Consider the following 17,079-nt stretch of genomic DNA (forward strand, 5'->3'; position numbering starts at 1 on the left):
ATATATGCTTGGAAACTCAAGTACCTGCCCCTCATGCTTATGTCCAATGAACAAAATCAACAGTGTCAAAAATCGTTCCCAGCAGAGGCTACTTCTACCTGTCCAAAACAGATGTTTCTGTTATTATCAAACAGCAGTATTTTCAAAAAACGTTTAATACAAGGCTGTAGATTATTTAGAACTAAACTTACATTCTGCCCATACTATCTAACCTTCTCTCACACTATCCTCTAGCCTTCAATACCCAGCTGCAGTTTCATACATAACATTTTCAACTGTCTTGTCCTTTCTGGGTATGGAATATAGTAAATAGCACAGATCCTAGTGCAGCTTATTTTTAGTGCTCCCTTTCTGGGTGAAAATGGATCTTTTATTCTTATTTTCCTGGCTTTTACTTGCTGTCTGATTTGGAGAGTTTTGGTGCCATCACCCAGGAACTAATGGACACCTTTACTAGCCCTCTTCTGTCACATGCAGACTCTAAATTAAGCAGCTGATGGACTTGACAAGCACTGTGACACTTGATACCAAGAGTTGCTATTTACACAATTTGTGAGAAGCTGAGCAGTTCCCCAAGAGAGACACTGGGCTTTTTTTGGAAACAGCAAAAGCTGCAGTTCTCCTTTCAGTTTTTTTACTCCCAAATCTGCATCACTTCACAGCTGAAGTCTCAGAGGCACTTCCATTGGTGCTATTTAATGGCACTTCCCAGGAGCCCTCTGAGGAAGGAGTCCCTTCTTTACAGCACACGAGCTGATGTGTGCCTTAAAAGAGAAGCTGTCAAGTCAATGGCAGAGCCAGGAACAGATCCCAGGGGCTGTTTCTCACCTGCTCTAACCTTTAGCACTTTCCTCAATCTTGCAGCCAGTGAGAAGCTTCCTGTCAAACAGCAACTTCATAAATGGGGCTCTTTTTCTCTTTTGAGTGCACCTCTGTCATATTTGCATTGTCTCACCTGGCACACATCCATCCAGGAGCAAGCTACTGTAGCACCAGGCAGGCGCTGAGCACAGCAAATGGAGCATTCCTTACTGAGTAGGACAGATCTGTCTGGGCCTCTGAGTGTTACTGCCCAAGCGCTGCTTTTTGCTGCTGAACTCTCTAATTCTGTCATTAAGGTTTAGTGTAGTTTCACTTATTTTTGTGGATACTCTGTGAGTCTGGGTGCTTTGGGGCTGCAACAGCAACTATCACATCTGTGTGTTGTGTCATGTGGAATTGTGCTGAAATCTAGGAATAGCCATAAAAATGCACTTTCCAGAAACTTATGGGCTGCACTGATACTTGCTGAGAAGAGCATAGCAGGGTTTATTGAATTCAGTGGTGCTGAATCAGACAGAGTGTAACAAAATCTTCACCTGTACAATTTCTGGAGCTACTTCTTCAGCTATTTTGCCTAGCTGAGTGCACGTTCATCAAAGAAAGCTGCACAGCAAGAGATTGATCAAAAGTTGATTGAACCTATTGGAATTCTTTCCATTTGATTCCTAGGACAGTATCCATGACTTAATGGCAGGCTTCTGCCCAGCATGGTAAACATTTAGAAAGGTAATATATTTTTTAGTCATTAAAATAAATGAATTCAGTCATATTTTGACTACACATAGATGAATGCACTTGTCTTGACTGATTAATATTTTCATAAAATGCCACATGATTAAATAACATGTAAACATGAAGTAACAGTACTGTACTGGATGATGAGGTACATGTAAATAACCCTTTGAAAAACATGTTTTCTGGCAGAGAGAATGGATGATTGCTGTCTGCAGTCACCAGTCAGACTTTGTTAAGATTGCTCAGTCTTTTTGCAGCACTTACAAAATTAACTATTTTATTTTCCAAATGTACCAGGACAGTAAATTAATTTAAGGTTGGTTCTGATGCCATAGTGTACTACTAGAACAGCAGAAAGCAGTTCCCATCTGGAGCTCTGAATGTGAGCGTATTTGTCTCTGTTTTGTGCATATTTACAGCGGATGTGTATAAAGGGAAGAAAAAGTTGAGGAATATAGAATAGTGGTTGGAGGTAGGGTATGGTGGGTTGTTTTCTCAAAGTAAAGTTTTTATTGCAAACTGGAAGGTGACAGAAATCCTTTCCTTTTGCCCATAGCATCATGTATTTTGCCTAGGCTGTAGAGATAGCTATTAATCTCTGTATTAGGAATATATGAGTTTTGTAGTTTTACTAGATAATAGATGTTCATTTCTAGCCATTTGGTGGAAATCAAAGTCTGTAAAAGTTGGCTGTTAAAACATTTCAGACAGAAGAATGAAATGGCATCTATCTGCAGAACAAAGACCTGTGTCACCTGACTAGCTGTAATTTCCAGCTATGCAAAATCATACAAAATTACACATTTTATTGTCATGAGTATTTAATGGAAATTAATGTATTCCTCTCAAACTGAAGTCAGTGATAATTTTGGTGTAAAGAGCACAAAAAAATGCCTGAAAGTTCAGTGGAAAAAAAATACCAATCAAACAGGTTTTTGCTACTCTGAGAACTTTGGTTTGAGCTGCGGTTAATGAGCAGTAACAGCTGAGCAGTCATAGGTGCATGATAAATACATATGGCTCTGTATTCGTCATTCAGTTGTCTGAATTTATTGGACAGATAATTTCTGATAATATTCAGGGATGTGATAAACGTTCAGTTGCATTAAGGATAATCTCAGGAAGGTTCATTCTTCATTTCATAAAGTCAAAGTGATTTTTTGCATAATATCTGGTACCATCGTAATTTCAGAGAGGCAAGGTAAACTTGGATGTACAAAAATACAGTTGCAGCTGAAATCCTGGGCTTAGTCCCCTAGTCCTTAGCTAAGAGAAAGAAACCACTCTGCATTGCCACTGGGTGATTTGATCCCACTCACTATTAGACTGCCAATAAGAAAACTGGAATTTTATTAAAAGAAAATGTAGGAATAGGTTGAGTCTGGTTTTGTTTTGATCACACATTGTATGATCCTATCATGCCTCTGACTGTTGGGTGTTTTGGAGCTCCAAGAAGGCTAGAACGAAGCGGGGTGACAAAGACTGTATGAGCTATAACTTTTCAAAGCAGACTGTTGAGGGAGAGAATTCCCTGGTAAGATATTTAATACTACTGAATGCCTAAAGTTTGTATGGCCCACTTTCTGCTAATGTTTGCCACTGTGTAAAATGGTCTGTGTACCACAAGGTAAGAACCCTTTGCTTTCTAACGCGCGACACATTCTGGGGTTTCGGGTTTAATCACGTTGGTGTTCGTTTTCGTAGCACAGGTGCAGCAGTGAACAGCAGTGAGAGCCTCCCTCCATCCTCATCTGTCAACGACATCTCATCCATGTCCACGGATCAAACCCTGGCGTCTGACACGGACAGCAGCCTGGAAGCTTCTGCGGGACCCCTCGGTTGTTGCAGGTGACTAGCCGCCTGCCTGCGAAACCCAGCGTTCTTCAGAGGATGATGGAACCTAGGAGGAAAAATTATGGGAGCTAAGAGATGAAAAGAAAGAGAAATAAAATACAAAGATTTAAGTCAAACAAACAAACAAATCTTTTCAGCCTGCTTCTCCTACAGAGTTATGTAATGCAGCTAAGCTCAAGTGTATATTTAACTTATAGTTGCTCTGCTTTGGTCTTCTTCCAGTGATGCTTACTGGGGGGGAAGAGAAAAAAAGGAACTGAAGAAATCCTTTTTTTTACCCCCCTCCCCACAAGATGTAAAATGAATGGCTGCAAAACCAGCAACCTGCAACTGTCTTTTCCACAGTGGCATGACAAGGTGTGCAGTGGCCACGCTCCACCATACGAGTGTGTGTCTGCCTTCACTCTCTGCTCTGCCGCCTGCCCGGTGAGGCAGACAGGGATCTTCATGCATTCTTCCTCATACACAAACAGCACATACACGCACGTGCCAACAGCATCCTGGCAGTGCATGCAGCTGTGTGCCTGCACATCTGCATTAGGCACTTAGTGTGCACTCCACAACTATAAATGGCCCAATCCAGGCAAACTGCTTATCTACATATGGGATATTACAGTACATATTCTGTCTGTTTCCTCATTGATGAGGTTGCATATACTGTATGAGGACTTGTGGAAGTGTAAATAACCACACAGAACTGTGGCTCCCTCAGACACTTGAAGATGTAGCACCAAATTTCTGCTGAGAGTTGTATATATATTTTGAAATAACAACCAGTTTTATTGAAAGAAGAAGCCGCAGAGCTTCATAGAAAAATGTTAGTTTGTGAATGTTAAGACTTGTTGTTCTGATTTTTAGAGCAGATATGCCAAGCTGAGACTGGGTTAGAAGGAAGCACAGGTATCTTTGCAAGCTACAGGGAACAAGAATGAAGGGTTTTTATGCATGTCTGAGCCCAGAAAGGTATCAGTAAGCAACTTTTTCTGTCAATGTAAAGTGAGTTATCATCTTAGGTCATAGTTAGGCTCACTATTTTGAATTATATGTATGTTTGTAAATTAGAGGGTATGACAGGGTTGGGGAATGAGCAGATTATGATCAAAAGGACATGCACCAACTTGTTTTTATTTTATGTCTAGATCTTTATTAAGTTAGATAGAGAAAGGATATTTGCAGCCTACTCCCTCTCAGTGTGTGTTTGCAGCTTAGAGGTTGTTTTCCCTTTTCATCATTCCCTTGCAGGCACTTCTGCTACTCAGAGAAAAGGCCTTCTCTGGGTGCTTTGGCTGTTCATTTCCTCATGACAAATCATTGGACTCCCCAGGAAGTTTTAGCATCTGTGTTACATGGAAAAGAACCACAGAGTGCATATAGTTTTCCTATATTCTAAGTAACAGCCAAAGTTACCAATCAGCTCGTGCGCTGGGCTGGAAGGGTCGTGGCCAGGGGTCTTGGGCAGTTTGGACAAGTTCTGAAGAACCCAACAGTGACTGAATATCAAATTGAATTTGCCAGGTAATAAAACAGAGGATTTCCCATGGTAAGTAACAGCAAGTATTTTTACTAGAGAATGACAAAACTCCACACAGAATGTCAGAACAACTGAGTATTTTTCCAGCCAAAACAGCAATTGGCATTTTCCACTGCAAGGTTATTGTTATCTGAGTTGGAAATTAACTAAAATCCGAGTCATCTGTCCTTTTACCAAAGTGTGCCATGTAAACTGAAATGAGCTAAATCCTACTCTAATGCTTTTCCAAATGTCAGAGAGAGAAACTGTTTAGAGTATGTTAGTGGATATTTTAAATTCACTAATTCTTTTGTATTTAAAACTCTACCAAAATAGGGCTGTTCCATTGGGTGGTTTACAAGCCTGCCATTCTGTGGTAGGAAAAAAAATTGAGTATCAAGTCAGATTTTGTTCAAGGGGAAGAAAGGGAAGAAAAAAACTTCTCTCCAGGCTGGGGAGGAGGGGAGATAAAAATTAAGAGAATATAAAATAAAATCAGACTTGGTAAGTCTGAGCTGTATCAGAATTGCTGTAGCAAGTGGGACTTTTTCCCTGGTTATATTTTTGGTAGATTTTTATCAATTTTTTTTTTTTTTTTGAGAATAAAATTAGGTTGTTAATGTTCTAAAAACTCAGAGCAGTAATTTTAAAAGCAATAATTTACAACTGCTAAATATATTTAGCAATATTCTCTCTTAAGCCATGAAACATCATGTCATTATTGAGTGATGTAAGTCTCACTCCAAAGCCAATGATCATAATAGTATTGAAAGGTTAACAGCAAAGCTCTGTAGGTATGTAGGCAATAACACCAAGGGTGACTTCTTAGCAATAATTAAATATATCACCTCCAGATTTAATTCACTATAGATACATATTAATAATATTCAGGTAACTAGTATCTACATTCCTTAGTGTGCACCATCTGGGTGTGTTATTTAAACAAAACTGAGCTAAGTCTCATCGAGGCAAAGCTGTGTGTAAGAGAAACTGCAAAAATATCACCAGTGTAGACTGTAGAACCTTGGAGTAATCCCAGTTCATTACCAGTGATATTATGGAGATGTGGTAGAGGCAATAGCAGAGAAGCCATTTATAGTAGATGGAGACTTGTAGACCTCCCATGTTTCATCTCTTGAAGCCAAAAACAATACTCTTAGTCCCATGGTATAATTCAGTCTTGTTTGGGTTCATGAGTGCTGGGTGGAGAAGCAGTCACCACAGAAGGTGTCCTTTGATCGGCGCTGAACGGACTCACAACACAGGAGTTGCATAGCTTTATTTCCTGACTCTGCTAAGCACCAGTGCTTGTTCAAACATCTCATGGAGGCTGTAGGATGCTTACAAAACTTTAACTAGCGTGTGCTTTTGTCCTTTGCTCAGCAGTGATCGACATCAGCATGTGCTTAAGTGCCTTGCTGAAATGGGGCCTAAAAGAATTACTGCATCTCTTTTTGTCCTCAAATTAGTCTCCTTCATGAGAAGCTCTGTCTGGGGGAGGAGACTTGGAGCTGTCCACATTGGACACTAGAAAAACAAGCCATCAATGAAGAAAAGCATTAGTTCTTTACAATTCTGGTCCTTGCATGTCCAAAACAAAGTAGCAACCATCAAGCAGGAATAGCATCCTTTGTTTTGCTTTGTAGCAGGAATTCAGTGCTGTCAGATGATACCTTACAACAACACATCTACTCTTGAATACAGGATCAAAGTGATGATGTTCTGAGGCTGTCTTAAGGGAAACCACTTTTTTTTCTTGATTCTAGAAGTTTTGATACCACCTTCTTCAAGTCTGTTCTGCTTTATTCCAAAATTTTGTTCAGCTTGATAGATGCTTTCCTTAATTTTGCCATTGATCTTTTAAACCTACTTCTGCTTAACATGTTACTAAATATAGTACTTTGGCGACAATTTTCACTTAATTCCCTGAGGTTTGCAGTTGTAAGCATTATTGCCACCACTGCAGAAGTGAAGGAAATTGGGAAGCCAAAGATCTATGACAGATGTTCCAGAGGTATTTAGGCACTAAAGGGGCAATCAGAGAGCCTGTGCCAGAAGTGGCATAACTTACATCATCCTGAATGGCAGCTGGACATCTTGGCATTTCTGAAAATATGCTTAAGAGCCTCTTGGTATCATAAGTGCCTCAATACCCAAGGAAATTCAGTCACAAGTGGCTCACCTAAGTCATAGGCATCAGCAGGGTGAGGAGAATGGCAGGAGTATTAACTCTCAGTGACTGCTCAGAGCACTAGCTGCATTGAGATGGTAGAGAGGAAAGTTGCTGCAAAACATCCCTGCTTCTTTTTCAGATGGAGAACTAGTCAGAACAGCTCTTAAAAGACCCTTCCTCCATTTTCTTTCTCACTGCTGAGTTTAAATGAGCATGAGGTATTGATTTACTACAAGTTGATGGAAGGTTATGTATGTTTTCAGTCAAAAATTTTTGGTAATTTTTGCAAACAGTCTTCAGATACTGGCTTGGTAGCTGGAATAGTATCTTGTGAGTTTGGACTATATTCCATTACAATATATCTTCAGAGAGTTCAGATATTTGAGTTGGTCACAGTGATTTATGTGAATTGTATTATGGTTGATATTCCCCCCTCCCATCTAGAATTCCATGGCACAAATAGATCCATGAATCATAGCAAGCTTGCATTGCATAAAACAGACTTAAATTGGAATGCAAATACGGTAGTGTCTCAAAACCAAAACCAAAACCAAACCAAAACCAAAGCTACAGAAAGCCTGATCAGGTTTTCTAAGCCCTAATGCACTGATGGTTTTCTCTGGAAATCACCAGTTCCTGCACAGCATTGGCCTCCGTAGGTTACACAAGACAGATGATCATGTCACTATGTCACTCTTCCAAATTTATAAGCAATTTGGTTCATATATATTGCTTTATCTTCATATATATTGCTTTACCTTCTAAGTCTGGGATAACAATACTGAAGAAATCAGACCTGTTGCAGTGCCTTTTGGGCATTTCCCAAAGTAGTGCTACTTAACTGTGTCAGATTGTATTCTAAGTTTGTCAGTAAGCACCAGTGATTTTTTTTTTACCAACTCATTTTCTCATGAAAAACATGCTAATAGTAACTTTCAGAACTGCCTGAGAGAGTCACTTTCAGGAAATCCCCCAAATTTTTTACTAAAAAAGTGTTTTGAATATGCTGAAATTATTGTAAAATGAAATTGGAGTATTTTAATTCAAAATAATTTCTAGTAACCGATGCTAGCTTATATATATTGCAAGCTTCACAGTATTTGAAAGGATCAAAAACTATTTTAGTTTCAGATCTATTTATTTCTATTCATTTAGATCTATTTATATTTCTTCCTTCATGCTTATTGAGAGTTTAAAAATTTTTGTTCATTCAAACATGCAAAAACAAACAAACAAGGCATTTTGCAACAAACTCTGTGCTTCCAGGGAGAGCAGTATGAGAGAAAACCTGCAGGGAACAATTAGTTTTCTTTTAAAAGTCTGATCTAGTGGTTCAATTTAAGTTTGGGCTTTTCTTTTTCTTTGCTTCTGTATGGGTGTGCAGGAAAGAGAGGGTGTACATTGGATTTTTAGAATATCTGTTCCACTCATGCTTGATCCAGGTTCTCAGTGTGGATAAAGAGAGGAACTGTGACATAACCACACATCTTCAAGAATCTGATGGCTGTGCTTATTTGAACTTCCACCACTTTACAAAGAACACAGTTAACTAATTGCAAGCTCAAGGTGATCTTTTTCACACACCAACACACACACACACACAAAAGAAAATCATAGTGCAGTAGGTTTGAATATTATATGAATACGTAATGTCTTAATTAGTAAGATGCTTGGGGGATTCAGGGGAATGGTGAATGTGTCATCTTCACCAATGAGCTGGAAAACAGACCTGTCCAGTGGAATTTAGTGGAAACTGCTTAGTGTATTAGGAACTTGCCAGTGTGGCCTGAGTTTTTTTCATTTTTGTTGTTGGTTTGGGTTTATTTAATCAACTATTGATTGCAAGAAGTGAAAGGTTTAACTTAATGCATGTTCAGGCTCATTGACATGTGGCAAGTTTGAGTTTTAAAGAGAGTTTGATTCGACAAAAGAATGTTGAAAAACTTCAACTGAGGCTAATGGTGCCTTTTCACTTGAGAGGGAAAAGCTGAAAAGCACATATTGAAGGAAGACACAGTCAATTTGGGAAATAAATGTATCCTTACCATGCTTATCATTTCAGACAGGTCTCTTTTGCTAATTTTCACTGAACAGGGCCATTCTTGTCTTCTGGAAAGCAAGATATTTATAATGTAAATAGTTGTATGGATTTATTTTTTTCCTTCCTCTGTAACTAATATGTAATAATCCAACATGCTATTTCTGTTAAAATCTTTTACAATAAGGCCGCTGTTTGCCTAAATGTGGTTGACCTCTGACCTTCTCCTGAATCAGTCACATGCTGATAAAGGAGGGTGCTGGAAGTTTCAGTGTACATATAGAATCATGTATATTTAGTAAATTGGGTAAGTGGGACTTATGGCCAGTATACATTAAGCCACAACAGTAACAAAGCTCCAGATCTTAACTAGCAAAAACAACTGTTCACCTTGCCATGTCCATCCTGTAATAAGATCTAAGTTGCACCTGCCTGTAGTTCTGCATGATCAGACTTCAAAGTATAACTAACAAGATCTGTAATGTATCAGTGTTGATAAACGTAGATGTAAACAAAAAGAAACCAAAAAAAAAAAAGAGGAAAAAAAAAGAAAAAAAAAAGAAAAACTAAATAACTTGACCAACAAAAGAAAATCAACAACAGCAACAGCTCAGTATCAAGACTGGAAGATGAGACATGTCTGATTTTGTTGCGCAGTTATAACTGAAAAGAACAGCCGGTGTCAGTCAGCATAAATGGACTACAGTACAGCATTTGTTAAGGAACCGACATTATTTCCATACTGTTTTGTTCTTACCCTGTTTACTTTGAGTATCTGTTGTTCCCTATGTGTGGCACAGGGGAGAACAGGGCCTCGGTGATCAGTGTTTTATGGGTCAATGTCGCATTAATGATTTCCAATTTCTGTTTGTTTAGCAATTACTGACTAAGATGGGACTCTCATGTTCTCCCATGTGTCAAAAGGAATCCTGTCAGAGCTTCCTCATGAGGATACTCTTCTCACTGCTGTCTTGACTCCTGTCAGTTGAATGACTTTGCAGTGTTCCCAGGAAAGAGCACAATGCAGCAGAGGCAGCAACCCAGGGCTCCATTGCAGGCGCGTTGTGCGTTGTACTTTCACAGGGGCCCAAAGTCACTCAGGGACAGGACTCAATTGAAATATGGTATGTACTCTATGCATGACGCCTATATTACACCTTTATGACCTTATAGTGGTAAAACTGTTGATCTTCACAGATGTGGATTTGGACCATCTTTTTTTTTTGGAGGAAAACTGTCCTTATCCTAAAACCACTCGCTCCTATCCAGAGCAGCTAAATGGAAGTTAAAGGGGTGCAAGGGCCTTCTCGGGACCGTGCCCATGGGTAAATTTCATGCTGTTTGAATGTGATCTTGCCAAAAAGTCTGTATGTCTAGCAGGGGAGACTGTGACTGTCCTATAAGGAGTGTTTGTGTTGTTTACTTTAAAACAAGCTTTGCTAATTAAAGTAGTGTATTCCGGAGTCTATTTGAATGGCATGAAGGGTATCAATGAAGAAGGTGGAAAGTATGCTGCTTACAGCTCTCCTGGCTTCTTGTTTCTTTTCCTTCAGCCCTCTCTAGGGGACACAGATAAAGCTGTAAACACATGGATGTTGCCAGGATTACTGAATTCAGTGCTGCTTTGGGTGGGCTTCATTTACGAAGCATTTACAGCACTACAGAAACGTAAGGGTATCTTCAGACATTTTGTCTTTGAGTAGCTTTGTAGTCTATTCCTCTGGCTGACTGCCTAAAAGTATTGGAGGGGGTGGGGGAGATGTCGTTCCAACACGACTGGACAGAATTAAGAATATCTGCCAAGTAAAACCTAGTCCCTCTGCCATCTTTTCCCCCCCTCAAAAAATGTAAACCAAAATCAAGCCAACAATAACAAACACAGAAGAAAAACAAACAAAAAAACCAATGCCCAAACCCCCATACCAAATGCAGAGTTACTATTTGGAGACTGACTTTTCACAAAACACACTTGAACACACTTCACCCTAGATGAAAAAAGGAACAAATAGCAGAGAGGTGCTATCATTTGGAAAAGATTGCTGATTTTTTAATTCTTGCACAAGCTATCTATGTCCATTCCAAGCAAATCAAACCATAATAACAAAGGACATTTTTGTATTTGGATTTATCATGTATAGAGATGAAAATTAAAATCACAAACAGCTTTCTGCCAAAACAATTTGAAGGTGGGAGCTGCAGAAAAGGATGAATTAAAGCACCTTTTAAGAACTGTAAGGAAAGAAATTCTTATAGCCGTTGGTACTTGAATGTTGTTTCAAGCCTACTATGAACAGTAGTACTCTTGTTTTGACTTGCTATTCTTCTCCCAGTTTGTATATGCAGAGATTGGCCAAGCTACACCATCTAATAGAAACCTCTGATTTCCAGTGGCTGGGGAATTTTGGCTTTGTGATTCTTGCTGCAAAACAGGGGACCCATTTCATATAGGGACCAGCTTTTTTGTTTTACTGGGTACTTTTTGAAACAATTGAAGAGTCATCTTTTTTTTGAGAGGTTTGCCCTTTCCAGGAGTCTCAATTTTTATGGCCATATTTCAGTGATTTATACATCACTGAATCCAGATCTGAAGCCCTGTGATGTAGCTTCCCACAAGCTCATGTGATGGCCTGAACACCCCGTGTGCGGTGCGAGGCCGTGCGTGCTGCACGCTGAGGGCTGCGGCAGATCGATGGACTCGTCTGTGTGGAAGGAGATCACAGTGCCTCTGCTAAAGCCCCCCTCCCTCTCTGCTTGAGGGATGAAGGTCAGTGAACAGCCCTGGGCTCCAGCCGATGAACATTTAGCACGGCGCTGTGAGGCCCGTGTGGGTGCCCTGAGACCAGCCCACAGTGCCCTCACGGTAAGTGTGACTCTGTGGCCTCTTGCTCTCTGCTTTGACGGCAGAGGTGAAGCTTTGCTTCTCCGGTGGAACCTTCTGGCGAAGGCTGTTCAGTTTTTATTGTTTCCACGTGCTGATGCTTAGGAAGCAATGATTCTGCAGGCTCCATGCACTGCTCCGTGGCTGGGACTCTCTTCAAGCACATACAGACAGAGACTTTTGTTGCTTTTCAACATGCTCTCCCAGCCCCTCTGTTAATGGCATGGCTTAGAGCCTGAACTGCAAAACTGCTCTGCCTCCAAGAAAACATGATTTCCTGTATAATGGAAGGAGCCAGGGAGAAAGTTTAGCTGGTAAATTAATTCAAATTTCCTAATGTATTTGTCTTATTTTGAAATTGACTGCTGGGAAGGGGTAAGTGTTGTTTGTCTCCTGATGCTTCCATATGATGTTCTGCCCCGTTCCAGGAGCCCTTATATATGAAATAGGAATTAGTGAGCTGGATAAAATGGCTCTCTTTCTGAATATGTCTATTTAATGGATAGACTGGGGCTTTTGTTAAGTAAGTCCCATTATGGGGAATGGTTGGTTGTTGCTGTCTGGAAGATTTTAGCCTTTCTCGCATCATAAGCCTGGCACTAACAATGGGGGCATTTAGAGTTCCTCCAGGCTAAATAAATTTAAAATGTGTGAAGTTATTCCCTACTCTACTCCTCATCTATCAGTGGAGAATAGGGGAAATTATTTTTGATACAAAACCATGAGGCAGAAATTACAAAGAAGTAGCTGATGCAACAAAATACCCTTCCTATTCTCCAGAACAGTTAATGGCTTAAGGTGTAGATGAGGTAAAAAGCTGTACAAAGACCCCTTTCTGCTGTTAACACCAGCTACGTAAAGACATGTCTGATGTTACATGATTAAGCTGATAGTAATTAACAAATTGATGGCAGATACTATAGAAATGTCTATTACCTCTGGAATTTTTTGCCTTGGAAGATACATTTATGCCTATGCTTTGATGGATTTGTCCTCAGCATTCTGTAGATGATATCCCTGCTCTTAGAATAGTCTTATCTTTTCAGTTCAGTTGCATCATCTTAGAAGGAAAAGGATATGTTTTAAGTGTATCATCAGAATGCTAAATCACAGCTAGAATAAATGTTCATTTTTTGGTTTTCTTCTTTTTTTTTTTAATATGAATAATTATCCAGGGTGCCCTAACAGTGAAAGTCCTGGAGGTATGTCACCACAGGGTGCTGTTAAATGTGCCTACCCCACATCTGTTTTCCAGGGAGCAGTCTGCCTTTCAGGTAAAGATTTGTTGATACGGGTGTTCAGGGGGAAATGGACTCTCTTTCTTAATGTCAGCCTCAATTCAGACTTAACAGGGTTTGAACTCAGATAAATTCAGAGTTTGGGCAAAATCTCCCTTCAGTAAAATTAGAAGTACTGTAAGGTCCAGCATGTCACTGAGTGGACTAAAGGATGAAGCTCTGGTTTTAAAATCAATGAGCATTGTGAGAAATAGTCCAGGAATCAAACCTAATGTCTGAATACCACTGATTTCAGAGGTCCAAGCAGTCAGAACATTGTCCAAATTCATTTTCAAAAGCCTAAGGCTGTGTAACAGATCAGAAAGTACACCTATGTTCTCAGAGCAGGAGTACTCTGAGGGTTTTAGTGCACGTCTTTCTGCAATGCCAGTTAGTTGAAGGATTATTACAATTCTCTGCATAAAGGAAAACACTAACATTTGGCAAAATACAGCACTCTCATGTGTTTTGTCAGAAAGGAGAAAACTAACATCTTGAACCACACTGCAAAACAATACCATGCTGCTGACTGCAGGTGGGTCAGTGGGACAATGCTGGTCAGGTTTCAGCACAGTTGTACTCATCAATTTAAGCTTCCTGACATTTTGTCACGAGCACAAGACAGGGTTAGTGGACACAACAAATTAGACCATGCACTGCTGAAATAATTCATCTGCCAGCATTGTCACGTGATTTCTGAAATACATGAAGGCTGCTTTAATTTCCCTTCTTGGCCATAATTATGAGCATGAACAAACTGACAGGACTGCCAAGCTGTACAGCACTTTCAGTGCTGGATTTCTAAGCAGTTATCGCACACACGTGTGCAAAAAATTTCCTACCACTGTTGTGTGACTCTAAATCCAGCAGGACTGTGACTGTACATCAAATTTGCACTGTGTTGCAGCCCATTCGGAGAAGCATCCAGCAACTGGGGAGGGGGGAAAAAAATTAAAAATCAGAATGTGCAGTGTTACTGAAGGAAGACAACCATGGTTGTCCCAGCTTCTGCTCTGTATTAAATTAGATCCCTCATCTCAGTTTAATGTTGCACTCCGCTTGCTGCTCTGAATGTGGTATTGCAGAGCTGTAGCAACAGAGCAGCCTTGGAATTTTTCTTCACTCGGCTGGTGTGACACAGGCACAGCGAGGAGGACGCACCGGGCAGGTGAACAGTGACACCTAAAGGCACATATGTGCTCAAGGCCCCAGTAAGGGGAAACTTAAGCGAGCTCTTCAGCCAATAAATCATTTGCTTGTAGATTTCTTCTCCAGCCAGATGGACCCTGGACAGTTCATCGTGTACTTAATGGTCTGGAGCATTTCTTAGATGCTCCAGATTTAGGGCCAAAGCATAATTCTACGTTTTCAGTAAGTTTTTGTTATTTTTTTCTTCCTTTTCCAATAGTTATTCTGTATGGTTGAGTGTAAAGGGCTCCCTGTAGCACAGGGGATAACAAGAAGGATGGTCAAATGAGCAGAACTAAGGGGTAGAAGAGACTGGTGCTAAACCAGTTGGGGATGTGGGTAGATTTAGCACCCTCAGTCTCTTCAAAACTGCTTGGAGTCCTGAAAGTAAGAGGGCAGAAAGAATTTAGACAATTACCTGTTATGAATTTTTAACTGTCTGGTCTGTGACCAACTAGAAATTATGTAGTTAAGACTTCTTCCAACAGAGCATGCAAAGCTATGTCCAAATAGAAAATTTATGTTAGCATATTCCTCTTCCATTTAGATAGCTCAGCCATCTGACAGCAGGACAATTGGACAATACTACCATTTTGGGAAATTCCTTTGTGTTGAGTTATTTTCAAATCTATGCTCTATTTGTCTTCTTTTACTTTTTTGTTTGGTTATTTTGGTTTTTTTTAGTTGGTTGATTGGTTGGGTTTTTTTATGTGCACTTTAACACAAAGGTGTTCTCTGGGAAATTTGTGGGAGTCACCCTCAGAGTAAAGAATTTTTTCCTAATATCAGATCTAAACCTGCCCTTTTTCAATTCGAAGCCACTCCCCCTTGTCCGATCACTGTACACCATTGTAAAAAGTCCCTCTCCAACTCTTTTGAAGGCCCCTTTAGGTATTGGAAGGTGCTACAAGGTCTTCCCAGAGCCTTCTCTTCTCCAGGCAGAACAACCCCAGCTCCCTCAGCCTGTCTCCACAGGAGAGGTGCTCAAACCCTCTGATCACCTTCATGGCCTCCCCTGGACTCACTCCAACAGGGTCTGTGCTGAGGACTCCCAAGCTGGTTGCAGCACTCCAGGTGCAGACTCAGCCAGTACCACCAAACTACAGAGATCAACCTTATCCTAATATTAATTAATTATTAATTATTCCTTACCTCTGTGACGACTTCTTTAGCAGTGGAAACAGCCAATGACCACTAGTAATAGGCTAAACTTTCTTTTAGATCTGTACAATCAAACCTGCTGCTCCCACATAGAGTAAACATGGTGACATTTTAAAACCCACGCATCTTTCCAAGTGACACAGCTTTTTATCTTCTGTTTCATGCTCTAGTGCATTTATTTATTAGGGCCTACTCCATCAGCTCAGGAAATGAGTTCTCTAAAAGATAAGAGCATTCAGTAATTATCACCTCTCTCATTTCACCATGTCAGAGAAGCCATTTGAAATGATGATCACATGCAAATTCCTGCTGCATTGCCTGTAAGAAGTGTATTACAGGTAAAGGAAAAAATGTTAGTGCATCAACATTGCAATTTTTCTGTGAGGAGCTAATGATTTTCACTACATAGTGAAATGCATGCAAGGAATTCTTATTGTCACTTGATGTTTTAGGTGGTCTAGAGTTAATATGCAGGGAACAGCTACAGAACACAGTAAATGCATATTATTCTTTTCTTCACAGAAGAGCATTAAGAGGCTACCTGAAAAAGTGCAATTCATTCAACAAGCCAAATGTAAAATATTTCCTTACCAAATCTTTTGTAAAACAGAATCCAGTAAGGCCTGTTTCAGGCAGTGAGTTTCTGTCAGGTGTTTCTTTAAGCACGAATCACCTCTTATCTGTGCTATGCTATGTGTGTTTAAGTCGGATCACAGTGCTCAGTATGTTCAAAGGTGAGTTAGAAAAGTACATGACATTGCATACAGGCAGCAGCTCATTTCAATTAGCAGGTGTTTGGAGAAAAAAAACCTGGAAACATTTTGGCACAAAAGCTTGCTTTATTTTTTTTCTTACAACACAACACTGAAATAAGGGTGTAGGCTTGCCCCCAGGTCACTGCAATGCAGAGGATATTTTATGTACTCTTCCTTCCATAACTGCTGAGGAGCACAATTGTCTCAGTAGTATTAACAAGTTAATCTACCACAGTGGCATTCTTTTTGCAATAATCAACCCAAATGAACTGATACACTACTGGACTGATGAGCAGCTGCTTGAAACAGCTCTGACACTACAGGCAATTTGGTTGTTGATGCTATGTTCAGCACTTTGAACTGATGAATAAGTGCCTGACAGCCACGCTGGTTTCAGTCATCACTCTTTTAGGAAATACTAAGCTTAATGAGCATAATAGAACAAAACAACACCTGCTAATGGGAAAGAGTCTCCCTGTAGGCAAATGGTTGTTCATAACACCAAATCAGAACTTCACCTTCAGCCCAGGTCAAAAGTTGGTTAAATGCCACATGTGTTTTTGGAGCTTTAGGCTTTTGCAACCATGTGTAAGATTACCCCTAAAACACCTACACACATGAATGCACACCAAGGTAGGGAAAAAGGGAGAGCTGCGAGTGGCCAACACATTATCCCACCATATGAATA

At 40.1% G+C, this 17,079-nt stretch overlaps 1 protein-coding gene across 9 annotated transcripts in view; it reads left to right on the top strand.

Moving 5' to 3' along the window:
- Positions 1–10,600, top strand: part of MAPK10 (mitogen-activated protein kinase 10) — a 148,484-nt gene extending 137,884 nt beyond the window's left edge. For 8 of the 9 annotated variants that reach the window (XM_048305345.1, XM_048305346.1, XM_048305349.1 and 5 more), the window contains one exon: positions 3,267–10,600. In XM_048305345.1, the coding sequence (XP_048161302.1) occupies positions 3,267–3,409 (143 nt within the window). In that variant the 3' untranslated portion in view covers positions 3,410–10,600. Of the gene's footprint in view, positions 1–3,261 lie in introns of all 9 variants that reach the window. The other variant, XM_048305350.1, reaches the window with a different exon arrangement.
- The last annotated feature ends 6,479 nt before the right edge of the window (positions 10,601–17,079 follow it).

This window comes from Corvus hawaiiensis, chromosome 5, assembly GCF_020740725.1.
Source record: "Corvus hawaiiensis isolate bCorHaw1 chromosome 5, bCorHaw1.pri.cur, whole genome shotgun sequence".
NCBI classification, from domain to species: Eukaryota; Metazoa; Chordata; class Aves; order Passeriformes; family Corvidae; genus Corvus; species Corvus hawaiiensis.